Genomic DNA, 14,770 nt, shown 5'->3' with positions numbered 1-14,770 from the left:
TCACTTTTCAGAACCGGAGGTTACCGTCTTTCTTTTATCCAAATAACCACCATATAAGACTAATAACAAAGAAAAAGGAATGATGATGATAATACATATTTTAGTTCATCAGCTATATTAGAAATATTCTGGTTAATAACTCCTGATAATTTCTTATCCTGACATCCCTATCCTCCAGCAGATCCTCATCCTGTCTCTTCAGAGTGTTTCTGGTCTCACCGGTCTTGACACAGGTGTTGTTCTGGAGCAGGTACCCGGTGGGACACTGGCACTGCAGCTCTCCGTTGGGCATGGTGACGGTCGGGGCTCCGTCGGGACAAACGCAGGTGTGTCGGTGTCCCGGCTGAGGCAGACAGAGCAGGCTGCACGGCTGGTCGGCACATGCGTTATGTCCTGATGGACGACAGAACCAGACCTCAGTGTAAACACTCATACAGTGGGATTTAAATCTGATTAAAGACTCTAAAAGCAGGAATCCTGTAAACCTGTGAAGTATTAGTAGCAGTGTTGTTATATAGCCATCACACACAATACAATATCATTCTTATACATGCCTATCCTATATTCTTATCAATTAAAAATATAGGATAGGCATATATAATTGTCACAATGCGGGAAAAAAGCACATTACACAGACTCTTTAACTTGTGTGTTTATTGTCTAAATCTAAATCTTGTCTAAATCTACTAGGCAACTGGTAATAGGATATTTATGGTAATTTATGCAATATATCGTCATTGAGATTAATCCAAAATCTTATCAAAGGGTGAACAATATCAGGTAATTAATACAGTAATAATTAAATTTGTTATGAAACTCTTCAAGCAGCAATTACTCTGTATGTGTTCTGTTATGTACTATTTGCTATTTATGTATAATTTAGTAGTAGAAGTGTTTTTATTCAGCCATCACACACACAACACAATATAATGCTTATATATGCCTATCCTATAGTATGATTAATTTAGCTAACATCAATAAAATAAAATATAAAAATATAAAAAATGTAAAATATAAAAAAATATAAAAAATATATAATAATATAAAAATTATAAAGAAAAACATTTCAATTCACACTTTTAACCCCCTAAAATAGATTTATAAACAATTATTTTGACAACCAAAAGAGATTTCTTACATTTATATTAGCATTGTACCATAATTTAACCCTAACAATAGAAAACATCTCCTTTTAATCCCTTTTTTTTTTAGCTTTTTGTACAGTAAACTTACAAAGATTTTTTTTTTTTTTGTTATTTGTGTTTGAAACTGAAACCTAAACATTAATAAAAGACCCAGTTGCTAAAATAAATATTTCTTCGATTCATTATTTGCAAGTTTTGAAAACATTCTGGGTTCCTCACCTCTGTTCTTCCCCTTGTAGAAGATCTTGAGGTCCATGACTCCGGTCAGTCTGCCCACAATCAGCTCGTTGCTATGGGAACCGGCTTTTGGAGCTTTGAAGATCCCCATTCTGGACCAGTCGTCCCAGTACAGGTCGTTCTGAAAACATCCAACGAAGGCTTGTTAAAACAGATGCTTAAGAGAGGACTTTCAACTAGTGGATTAAGAGACCGTTATTGATCCGTGATCCATACTGATCCCCCTCAGATTAATTACACAGTTTAACGTAAACGATCACAGAGTTAAATAAAGTTTTACTGACGATCGTTATCCTCCAATATTCAGTAAAACATGAGATCAGGACTTCATTTATGCTTTTCTAGTCTCTGATCTCTGATAATGTCACATTGTAAACAACCAATCTGTGTTTAAACCAACAGGAGAGCTAGTAACGTTGAAGTTTGAAGACAGGTTATATAGTTTATAGTCCGTTCGGTCTGACCTTGAAGACGGCGATGGCGTACGGGTGGGGCAGCCCCTCCATCAGGACGCTCCTCTGGTTCCCGCTGAAGTCGGCCCTCTCGATGCGGTCGCTGTAGGCCTCGGTCCAGTAGAGCCAGTGGTCGTCTGCCGTGATGCCGTTGGGCCAGCGGACGCCCTCCGACACCACGCAGAACACGTTGGTCCCGTCCATGTAGCTCCGGTACACGCCGGCCGCACGGTCGCCCCAGTCCGTCCAGAACATCAGACTGTGGGGCCAAACACACAGATGGAATTTAACTGGAATATATTTAACTTTGTTTTAATAGAATATTAAAGTGTGTGACTGTTATGAAGCAACGCTAATGTTAAACGTTGTAAAGATAAAGACACATTAAATAAATGTTTCTTTATACCTATAGCGAAATTTACCACTTTAGATGAGGGGGCCTCAAACCTTTTGGGATCAAGGACCTGTTTCATAACACTGATTTAACTTATGTTTACTATTATTTATACCCTTAAATGTCACTTAAATGATTTGTATTCTTAAACGTTTCAAAGTAAATACTTGGTTGGAGTAACTGCTGGTGAACGTTTGACTGAGGCAGATAAAGTAGTTCCAGTGGTTAAAGCCCTCAATCCATATGACCACAACAATGTCAGTGGTAAATTTATCTTATTGTTTAATTTATAATTTTTTTCTTTTGCAATAAAAACATTTTTGCAAAAGAAAAGATTTATATTTCTTTTAATTTCTTTTATATTTTTTGTTATTTTTATTTTTAAGTTTTGTGCATTTAGATAAAACGTTCTATGTTGCTATGACAACGCCTTTTTTGTCTTACTACGGTTATTCATAGAGCAGCATGCATGTTGTCGGCTAACCTTGACTATAGACAACAGAGAGACATTTATGAATGAACATCAAGGGTTGCATTTCATTATACAACCCTCATTTTGTAATATTGATATAAATAAATATTGTACCTTGTAAATCAATGCATTCTAACAGCAGATACATTCTACATGATGGAGTATTTGATACACATTACGGCGACCTCTGATAGTTCTAGTGTTAATAAAAAAATGGAGTATTGTTTAATTGTTATTATTGGAAAAAGAAGCACATATCTAATAAGCTAAGTTAACCTGTATTTCTATATTGCAAGAGAAAAGTCTACGTTTTCCTGCAAGTTTAATAAGAACATGGTCATTTATGTAATATATCATAATTGAGATTAATCAAATATGATATCAAATGGTGAATAATGTCAGGTGATTAAATTCTGCCTTTTCTCCTAATAAAAATAAAAAGCGACATTTCTCTTTTCTCCAACAAGAGAATCCAGACAGGAGAGAAACAGGAAGTGAGGAAAACATAATTTCATTTTCTGACAAAACTAAAAAAGAGCTGGACTCATCGTAAATAAAACCACATTTGCAGAAGTGGAAGCAGCTGATGTTTATGGTTCACGGGAACATCAACACGAGTTACAACATGGTCTGGTTTTCTCTTCCTCAAAGTGTTCGAGGGCTGAGGTTGAGTTACTGATGATGAACGTATTGGGCTGAGGCACATAAAGCAGTTCTGGTGGTTAAAGCCCTCAATCCATAAGACCACAACAATATCATTCATAATTTAGGTTTCACTTATTGTTTTAGATTTGTTTAAAAATCATTGCAATTTGTATTTTTTCAACTATTTTTTATTGTATATAAAAAAATTAAAAATGTACATACATTCTGATGCTGGTAAGGGTTTGTCTACATGAGTTTAAATATATATTTTTAATAAAAAATATATATTAAAAAAATATATATATAAAAAAAAAAATATAAAAATATAAAAAAAAATATATATATAAAAAAAAAAAAAAAAAAAAAAGATATATATATGAATTAAAATTAAAATATATATATACATATGTTACACGTTAACACAATACTCTTTTGTCTCATAATTTTTGTGAAATTACAATTTTTAAATATGCAAATTTTCCATTGTGTGTGTGTGTGTGTGTGTGTGTGTGTGTGTGTGTGTGTGTGTGTGTGTGTACCTCTCTCCAGGCAGTAGAACCAGAGCTCTGGGATGTTCCAGGACCGATGAGTTGAGCAGAGTGTGGCGGAGGTCACCGTCTGGGTTTGACACCTTCAAACACAACGACAGGTTTTAGAACAAACTGTATTTCAAGACTAAGTTGTCTAAGTACAACTTTTAAATAACAAAGCTTTTAAATAGTAAATTAAGGGAGAACTTTATTGTGAAGAACTTTATTGTGAATAACGGGGGGACTTTTATTTTGAAGATTTAACAGGAAATGAAATGTGTTTATCCCTCCTTCGAACACAAAATATACCTGATCACCATCCGATCAGGTGAATTCGACATCATAAGTACAGACTGTTATATACCTCGATCTTCTGCGTTCCGGCGTCGACCCAGTAGAGCAGCCTGCTGATGGGGTCAAAGGTCAGAGCCTCCACGTTCCGCAGGTCCTTCCTCACTACGACCTCCTGACCCGTGCTGCCGTTCAGACACAGACGCTGCAGGAGAGAGAGGAGAGCAGAGGGTTAAAAAGAAAAGAGGCTTTTCCATCCACGGTTTCTCAGCCTGCTAGATTTAATGCTTGTAAAGAAAACTTTTGGCACTAAAGAGAAAAAGAGAGAGAGACTGAGTTTTCTTGTGTAAAACAATTATTTAATAAGATGTTATCTAGCTTTGGCAACGATGTTACCTGAACATTCACACCATTAAAGCTTATTTGAATTTCAGAAAGTGAGAGAAAGAGCTGCAAAAACAGCTGTTTCTAAGCCCCTCCCACTGCTGATTTGACAGAGAACTAAACTTCCGCCTCCTGATTGTTTACCTCTGCCAATAAATCATTTTATACGGGAAAAAACCTGTTCTGTGAGAAGACACAGAGACATTTAACCCCCAAATAGAATCAGTTAATAATTAGCATATACATTCTTAAACTATGGTGGAAATTCTGTTCTTTTTACCACCAAATTCATCACCCAATCAGTTTAAGCTCGAGTCCAAGAGGACGTTTGTGCCAGATTTGAAGAAATTCCCTTTAAGAAAAGAGCCGGGGAGGAAAAACATGACATGAAAATATGAAGAGCTGTTCTAGTGCTACGAACTTATGTGAGCGCTCTGATTAATAAATGTATTCTTTGATTTTAAACAGCAGACCAAGCTGCTCTGACGGTCCTCCAAATTTTGATTGTGCAACGTAGTCTCCATGGTGATTTATTCACAGACACTAAGGAAATTGATTGAAAGCACATGATTTATTTTCATAATTTGTATTTAGAGTATTTTTAATAGGCTCATATTAATACCAAAACAGGCTAAATATCAAGATTTATTAGTTGAAACCAAGCAATTCTATCTAAAATCAGACATTCAGAACCCCCATAGAGCCTGAATGGAACGATCCATTGTTTCATTTCCACATTTAACTGAGAGATTGGCAGTCGAATTGTCCAATAATCGACTATTCAGGGCCTGTCCCAACACTGTGGAGCTTTGTTAAACAAATTATAGCTGCCCCACTAACCTGTATGGTGTCCAGTGAGATGTCGGCCCAGTACAAACAGTTCCTGTCGTAGTCGAAGTCCAGAGCCACGGCCTCCCTGAGTCCGGCCAGAGGCAGAGCCTGGTCGGTGCCGGTGGCGAGGTCGTAGCGGTGGATGGAGCTCCTCACGGCGTACAGGATGAACTCGTTACTCTCTGAACACAGAGGAGGAGACAGGAGGGAGGAGAGGAGGAGACGGCTAGTTACATGATAGTGTTTGTGGAGGAAAATATATTTAAACCCTCTGAACCTATTTTTTGCTCCTGTCACATTTTTCTCACAGCACAATCATGACTAGAAGCAGAGAGAACTCAAACACGTCTTTAGTGCAGAATAACACAGTTATGATGACATAAATCATAAAAAAGAAAAAAATGCAAGTTAGATTTCTTTGATAATATATTTTACAAAAATTGGAAAATAATCGATATTAAATATTGGGGGAAAATGGAAGCTCCAGCTTCCATTTTCCTTCTTCTTACAACATCTCCTTTCCTCTGTGTTTCAGAATGTAATGTTTTTTACAGGATCTCTGTTTATTAGGGGCGAGATTTTAAATGTAGAATAAAATGTTTTTGATAAAATATCAAAAGTTTTTGCTTAGTTTTGGCTGCTTTTTCTGAAAGAAGTGTTCATCACACAAATCTTTTTTTCAAACTGATTCAAAGATTTACTCAGTTATCAGAATCAGAAAAGTTTAACTTTTTTATGGTTTATTGCCAAGCACGTTTACACATACAAAGAATTAGGCTTTATGGTTGATGCGTGACAATAAACAGTACAATAGTATAAGAAATTGTTTAAGAATTTAAAAAACTTTAAAATAAACAAAAAAAGATAAACAAACAAACAAATTAAGAGTACATTAAAGCAAGTCTGTTATTAAAGTGTCACGTGTATATTTAAAGTTTAAGAGATTTTGCAGAGATGATTTTTTTAATAAGATAAAGTGTTTTTACTTGTGGAGCTCAGGAGTCAAGAGTAACAAAAAGAAAGCTATAACAGTTTTTCTGACAGTCAATAAAAAGTCTTTCTGCCACGAAGAGATCAAATGTTTAATAAAATGCATGATTTGCAGCTTTACCTCCGACAGGACAGGGCAGCATCTCTCCATCCAGCCTGGACTCCACGTCTCCTCCACTGCAGCTGTCTCCTGGTACTCTCCTGTAGCTGCAGCAGGAACAGAAAAGAAGTTTATTTGTTTGTATTCCTCGGTTCAACACTGGGTGGCGCTCTCACCAAACTTATCTAATGACACCAACATACGACAGCAATGAACTGAAGAGAACAAAAGGCTGGTTTGCATTCTGGAGGGAGGTAATAAAAGGTAATAAAAGATTAATGAAGCTCTTAAACAGTGGGTGATAATTAGAACATTATAAGCTCCAACTAAGGGGTTTAAATTAGAGCTCATGTGCAATGAGAACAATGCAATAAGATAAACGGAAAAGAAACAAGCAGCAGATAATAAACATTTATTAAGATATTTAGATCACTTCAAGCTCAGGTTTCATTCTCACATCTGTAAAGTTATGTTTCATAAACATGATGCTTCCCAGCTAGAAAAAAAAGAAGATTTTAAACTGAGTTTCACTTAATGACCATAACAACTTCTTCCTTTTCCTCCCTTGATTTCGGTAGTTAAGTTTGTTAGATAGTAAATTAGCAAATTAGGAAATATGGTAAAAAACCTTAAAATAGTATAAAACATTTGAGAAAAGGAAACCCATATATATTCAATATTACAAATTAATGCAAACAGGCAGAGCACAAATCAGAGAATATCTTTGATAGATTAAGCACAAGTGCCATATTCTATAATTTATGCATGTTTGAATATATTTAATTCACATAAAGCTAACGCCCACTGCTGCCATAACTCTTGGCTTAACAATGCACTATTTGTATTTTTACTTTATTTAAAATTTACAATGAGTTTCACCACACGTGAGCTAGGATGTGCTCCAAATGCACTCAAACACTTTTAATGCCACTTTTGTTTACGGGTTAAATCACCAGTACTACAGTTTAATTTAAAAAGTAAGATAAGATAAGATAAGATAATCCTTTATTAGTCCCGCAGTGGGGACATTTACAGGATTACAGCAGCAGAGAGGATAGTGCAAACAAGAGACATAAGTAAAAAAACAAGATCAAAACAAGTATTATAAATAAGTAAATAAGTAAAGAAATCCACAATAACTAAAATATTATATATACAGACAGAATAATAATAATAATTAAAAAGAGGTCTGAGGAAAAACCTCAGGAAAACAGCTAACAATATGAACGCTCATGTAAATGTGAGTGGACTAGCTCTGCAGATGCTAACATTATGCTAACCAGGCTGCTCTGTGTGTCACATGACGGAGGCTCACCCTTTGCTGCGTCGGTAGATGGTGCCGCTGGGACACGGAACCGGAGGAGCGTAGAGGTCACCGGAGAACTCAGGGTCAGGAACACACACCTGGAGAGACAGGTCCTCACTCAACCTGAAGCCGTAGTCACTGGAAGGAGGAGGGAGGAGGGAGGAAGATGAAGAGGAGGAGGTGGTGGAAGAGGAGGAGGAGGAAGATGAAAGGAGGAGGAGGTGGAGGAGGAAGAGGAAGATGAAGAGGAGGAGGTGGTGGAAGAGGAGGAGGAGGAAGATGAAAAGGAGGAGGAGGTGGAGGAGGAAGAGGAAGTGGAAGAAGTGGAGGAGGAGGAAGAGGAGAAGGAAGAGAAATGGGAGAGAGGAGGAGGAAAGGAGGAGGAGGAAGAGGAGGATGAGGAGAGGAAGAGGAAGAAGAGGAGGAGGAGGAGGAGGAAGATGAAAAGGTGGAGGAGGAAGAGGAAGATGGAGGTGGAGGAGGAAGAGGAATGGGAGGAGGGGTAGGAAGGAGGAGGAGGAGGAAGAGGAGGAGGAGGAGGAGGAGGAGGAGGAGGAGGAGGAGGAGGAGGACAGGTTGGGAGAAGAAACGCAGGCTGTGATTAATGAAACACCTGACGTGCATTTTAAAACGGACTCATTATGATTTGATTTAAATGGTTCTCGATTTGGAATTGAAATCCTGACATCCATAATAATTAGCATATGAATTATTAACCTACGGCCAGAAAATATGTTTTTTTACCACAAATCTCCGTAACCCAATCAGTTTAAGCTTTGAGGGTAAGAGGACATTTTATGACAAATTGAAGAATTTCCCTCATATTTCAGGAGAACGGTAAGAACAGAAGTGTGGACTAAACATAATGCCTCCAGCTACAGCTGCTGTGTATGCATAACATAAAACATCCTCTATTGTGACTTATATACAAAGAATATATATAAGAGGTGGACGTAGTCATGTTTTTGCAACCAATGAACAGGAAGTGACCATATTTGGACTGAGGAGTCCTGCGATTTTGCAGCATCATGTTGACGTAGAGACGCCGTATACGTCTCTGGTGTCGACCTGTCAATCAGTGTGTAGCCCCGCCCTAAAGCATCCCCTGCTTTATGGTCTGTTTGACTCTAAATGGAGCATCATTTACTAAATGAACATCATGCTGTATTGAAGAAGACTTGAAACTAGAGATTGAGACCATAAACTCATGTTTACAATGTTTACTGAGGGAATAAATCAAGAGAGAAGTAGAGTCATTTTCTCATAGACTTCTATACAACCAGAGGAGTCGTGTGTATACTCTGTTGGGTGTGTCTCCTCTCACCACTCGTAGTCCTGCCGTGTACAGGAGCAGTTAGCGACGCTGACGGGCCGGTCGAAGTCCTCTCCGTTGAAGCATGTTGCGTGAGGAGCTCGTCTCTTGAACGTCACCTCTCGGCCCAGCAGACACTCGTTACCGTGCTCGTCTGACGGAGACCAGCGCTTGTAGTCGGCGTCAGAGCACGGCACACCTAGAGACAAAAAATAAAGAAGAAACGCTGTAGATGTTTGACTTTGATGTGGAACTCAAGAGTAACTTGCTGATGTTCCTGGTGGCCCATTCCTCAGGCTGTCTTCCATTGATAAAACATCCACCTAGAAGCCTTCATTTAAAGGTTCTCAGCTCTTGAAACAGAGAAAACATGTATTTCTCTATAGATTCAGCTAGAATTCGCACACAGCAATTTATGCAATATATCATACTGCTAGCAATATGGCTACCAACTGTGAGCTAACTAACTACATTTTTTGTAGCTCCTTTAACTACAGTAGGAAGTATTTTTGTTGTATTAATCTTTTGCTCAAAGAATAACCCATGCATGTTTTATTTCAGCTACATTTTCCAAATTGTTACGCAACAAATTTCATCATAAAAAAAACTTTTTGCTAATATGTTCTAAACAGACATTTTATATAAATTTCACGACAATGTGACTCTATAAACTTTTCTTTCTTTAGCTGTAGTGTCTTCTCAAATACAAGCAGAACTAACTGAAAACAGTCATCTCAGTTCAACCCATAAGAACAGCTGCTTTTAGGCTTCGTATATCGTGAGTTGATGCATTAAACTGGTGCCAAATCCTGTCAGAAATTCAGCAAACACATCAGTCTTCTCAAGAAAAGTAAATATAGCGTCTGGTTTGTTCAAAACTGAGAGGAGAGCAGCTTCAGCACAAAGGTCCACCATCTTGGTTTCAAGCTGTTTTCCAAAATGTCTTTACAGTCTTCATCTCAAATACGCTCCATATTAGATAAACGGCTGTCCAAAACGGAGGAGGACCAAAAAAAAAAAAGCATCCAGAGCGAATAAGCCTCTAAAATAACATCTCTTTATCCCCCCCCCCCTCTCCCTCTGAACCCCCTCTCCCGGTCCAACCTACCCAGGACGTCGGAGGTGTTGACCTGCAGGATGAGCCAGCCGTGCCTCTGGTCGGCGTAGGAGCCGAAGATGGTGAAGATGGTGCTCTTCTCTCCGGGCTCCGTCAGCAGCTGGTAGACGTACACCGCCCTCTCTGAGAACTGGAAGTCGAACCAGGTCTCGCCCTCGTTGGTGCTGAACCTGATGGTGACAGAATATTTAAAACGTTTTTCTAGAACTCCAAGAAGTTATGGGCCGTTTTCTTTTTTTGGCTCCTGTCACATTTTACGTCTCTGTGGTCTTGATTTTCACTACAAAATAAAAGTCCTGCTCCTCTATGGAAACATAACAATCATGACTAGAAGTAGAGAGAACTCAAACATGTGTTTAGTGCAGAATAACACAGTTATAATGACATAAACCATTAAAAAAGAAAAAAATACAAATTGAAGTTCGTTGATAATTTCACAAAAATTGGCAAACAATGGAATCTATATATCCAACATTGTTCCAGTTCAGTCCATATTTCACAGAATTGTTGTCACATGACTGTTGGTCTCAGATGAATCAATCATGGCTTCATAGTTTCACTGAGGAGCTCAGAATTTAATGTTTTTTACAGAATCTGGTTAAAGTAAATGGTTTCCTTTTAGCAACATTTTAAATGAGACATGTAGAATAAAATGTTTTTGATGAATTAAGATAAAATAAGATAATCCTTTATTAGTCCCGCAGTGGGGAAGTTTGCAGGATAGTGCAAACAAGAGACATGAGTAAAAAAACAAGAATAAAACAAGTATTATAAATGAATAAGTATAAATAAATATAAATATATATAAAATATAAATAAATTATCACAAAAGTTAAGATTAACACATGGTGTGTTTAAGGACCGTCTGAAAAATGAAAATCTGACAAAAATTACATTTTTTACAGCGTTTGGCTAAAGGATCAACTGTAGTTTTGGCGATTGTTGAAAGGAAACATGTTTCTCCATCCCATCGGAGGGTTTTGGTGTCAGAGAGTTAAGGCAACAACGACTTTCCAGCCGTTTCCCAACTGTTTATTTCTTAAAAAATCAATGTCCAGAATTTCCTTTCATCTGCAGCCTATCCACGCATTCTTTGATTAAACAACAGCAAGACAGTACAGATAAACATGGGGTTAATGAGGGAGCATATCAGGCATTTTAATTGGGAGATTTAACCCGGTTGTATTGACATTTGTTTTTTTGAATGTTAAACCAAGTTACTGTTTAACCAGAGTACAGGATTTCCACATTTCATGAACAATGAATAGCTGCTGTTTGCAGACGTGGTGTTACATCACACCTCTGTTTACTGAGGGAGGGTTTATTTGCCCTTTTTTCCTCTGCAACCAGCTGCTTCACATTCACACAATCTGCTCCTGCTGACTAATCAGCCCGTCCACCGTTTATGTGCTTCACTCCTCAGACCCCCTCAAGATGTTTGGGGGGATTTTCAAATGGAACCAGCCTCTCAGGGTTTTTATGTTTATATGAAAGATGGGATTATTTATTTTTCTATTCCTGGAGGGAACATTTTAAACTAAACTGGTGACTTGGACTTACTTTAGATGTGTGGTGGCGCCTCCTTGTGCGATGGCCATCAGGATCCCACCGTGATCACCCCATGTGTAGAAATGAGGGCCGGCCAGAGCCTGAGAACAGAAAACAAGGTTTGGTGGAACTATCGGAGCAAAATACACACAATACAATCCATGAAGTTAGTTTAACACTCGGATTAATATGAGCTTTAGTTGGTCTGGAGGATCAGATTTAAAGACTATTCATCTTTCCATCAGACAGCCCTTTCTAAAATAGAACTAAAGCTGATATATACATTTATGCTCATTTGAAAGACACCAGACTCCATTGACAAAAACCCCAATTTAATCGCTGCCTCGATCAGCCAGTTTGTTTGTGTTATTGTGTGACTTTAATGTTTTAAAGGTTAGTTTCAATTCACCAAAGTCACACAATAACAAAAATCATTCTCTTTTTTTCTCACAAAATAAAGAAAAAGAACCAATAACAGTGTCAATAATGAACCGAACCGATAAGAGTATTAGTATCGAAACCATCCTTAATCACAACACGCTTTCAGTATTACTAGTATCAAAAGTAAAGTAAGTATACAGTCAAATAAAACAGAAACATATTATAGTGCAGTACTAGAGTAGCCTGAATGAACTTGGTTATATTCCACCATTGCTAAAGCATAAAATACCTTTCCAATAACACAAAGTTCTTTATACAGCTAGCTTTTTCATTTGTACTGTGAGAAAACAATGCAGTGGATCCATGAAACACATCAAGTGGAACTCTGAGCTGCAGCTGAAGTTTAAAGAGCAGAAGGTCCATAAATCCTGCATATTTATACGAGGACTGAAATGAAAGGTTCACGTTGAGAGCTCTCTTTGAAAGACGAGCTGCTACGTGCTTTTGTTTTTCTTGTCACTGGTGTCACATTTCGTACTGACCTCTCTCCAGCGAGCTCCGGCGCTGCTGGATACGTACACGTTGGGTTTGTTGGCCAAGTTCCTGCCTACAGATCCTAAAATCAGAGCACACAAACACACACACACACACACACATTACAAGGTTTCCCCCAACATATTACAGACCCTATGTAGCTGCTGCTTTTGCTTTCACTTATGGAAAAACTTGTAACCCAAGAATACAAAACCCGTAGTATTCTGCGTCTTTGCATGCACTGACAAATACTTTCCTCAGACAGCGTTTTGTTATGTAATAAGGCAGATCAGCAGGAACAATCTGTTTAGGCCGTTCACAGAAGACACACAATAAAATCAAACATGCAGGAATTGAAACTTTCTTTACTTGTTTTTCAGGATTACTAACAAAGAGTCCAAAGCCAAGACTGTAACGATCATTTAAAAGTAAAACTAACTGAAAGGTGAATGAACAATTTGGTCTAAATAGCTGGGAGATATGGAGAAAATCAAATATCACAATATTTTGGACCAAATATCGATATATGGTAACAACATTGTAGAGCTGACCATTGGTGCTTTTACAAAATGTTGTAGACGTTTAATTGATAATCATCAGAAAGTGGGGAAAAGACAAATATAAATAGAACAGCTAGAACAAAAATGACATCAATTTAAAACCAGGAAAAGACAAAATATATGCGATATTACAAAATCTAAAAAGATTTCTAATCTCATATCTTGATATGGATATAATATTATGGTATTGCCCTAGTTTGCTTCTGGTGCTGAGCAGACATTTTTAAAGACAGTTAGTCTTTGATAACCTTTATCATGTAGGTTTGTAATGACCCAAGCATGAAAAGATACTTATTTATTGATAATCTCTTGTAAGATTAGATGATATATAATGTTTAGCTGAATAACTAAACTTTTTGAAAAGTCAGGCGATCACCAAAGCCAGTCAGATTCATGAACAAATCAATCATGCCTTTCTATCAAAATGGAAACAGAACTTTTTTTATTTGCTTTTCAGACAACTAGTAAGAGTCCACAGCCGGAAATGATCGTTGAAAAGCAAATTGTAAGAGAGATAAAAAATGAGGCCCAAAGAACAACTGGGAGATATGGAGAAAATCAAATATCACAATATTGTTGACCATTTATTGATTTATAGCAATGATATTGTTCGGTTGACCACTGGTGCATTGACAACAATATAGAACAGCTAGGAGAAAAATGACATCACTTTTCTGTTTTTCAGCCATTCAAACCAGGGAAAAGACAATACCAATGCCAAATTCACAAAACCCAAAATCAAAGACGATATCTAGTTTCATATCTTGACATTGATATAATGATGTAACATCCATATACGTTTGCTTTTGATGCGTAGCAGCCATAGATTAAACAGCGACAGACACACAGCTGATAAGGTCGTATCTATGTCAAGCTGAGGAGAAACACAACAACATGCATCCATCCTTCCACCATTCCACCCTTCAATCAAGAGCAGAGACATGTATAGTCTGGATACCAGCAGTGTCTGCTCTTCACCCTAAGAGACAGACACATGCAGACATCGATCAATGTTGATCAAATCTCTTTTCAGGGTGAAAGACCACAGGACGCACGGATTAGAACAGAGAAACACGTCTGTAGTGTCTCTGAAATGAATTATGCTCCATCTCGGTCGGAAGCCGGCTAATGGCTCTCATTAAATATCATCACACAGGAGACAACGAACGAATGTTAGAACAAAGACTCTCTGTCGTTCTGCAGATATGAAACCAGCGAACATAATCAACAACAAATCCATGTCTGAAATCCGCAGAGGCAGAGCTAGTTAACGTTGCTGTTAGCAGACGGTAGGTAGTTGAAATTGTTTTTCGGGACGATTGGGGAAAGCCTTGAAACTGAAAATGTAAAGTGGTACTTAAATGCTCTAAATGGGTTTTTGTGACTGATAATATTTTATGCAATTTAAGAAGTTTTTTTCTCTGTTTTTTCTTTTGTATATTTCTCATCCAATTACTCGATTAAACACTCAGCTATCAAAGCGCTCCAAGTTTTTCCTCAAGGATTTTTTTTGAATGAGAGGAGGAACATTACCTTCAAAT

At 37.6% G+C, this 14,770-nt stretch overlaps 1 protein-coding gene across 1 annotated transcript in view; it reads right to left on the bottom strand.

Annotated features, from left to right (window-relative positions):
- sorl1 (sortilin-related receptor, L(DLR class) A repeats containing) overlaps window positions 1-14,770 on the bottom strand; it is a 75,974-nt gene that overhangs the window by 16,512 nt on the left and 44,692 nt on the right. The window contains 12 exon segments of the mRNA XM_054611209.1: window positions 220-393; window positions 1,365-1,503; window positions 1,847-2,093; window positions 3,885-3,976; window positions 4,240-4,371; window positions 5,391-5,563; window positions 6,493-6,578; window positions 7,787-7,915; window positions 9,102-9,288; window positions 10,198-10,376; window positions 11,767-11,855; window positions 12,678-12,751. Of these exon segments, the coding sequence (XP_054467184.1) occupies window positions 220-393; window positions 1,365-1,503; window positions 1,847-2,093; window positions 3,885-3,976; window positions 4,240-4,371; window positions 5,391-5,563; window positions 6,493-6,578; window positions 7,787-7,915; window positions 9,102-9,288; window positions 10,198-10,376; window positions 11,767-11,855; window positions 12,678-12,751 (1,701 nt within the window).

Source organism: Anoplopoma fimbria, chromosome 1, assembly GCF_027596085.1.
Source record: "Anoplopoma fimbria isolate UVic2021 breed Golden Eagle Sablefish chromosome 1, Afim_UVic_2022, whole genome shotgun sequence".
Lineage (NCBI taxonomy): Eukaryota > Metazoa > Chordata > Actinopteri > Perciformes > Anoplopomatidae > Anoplopoma > Anoplopoma fimbria.
This window is presented reverse-complemented; position numbering and strand designations above follow the sequence as displayed.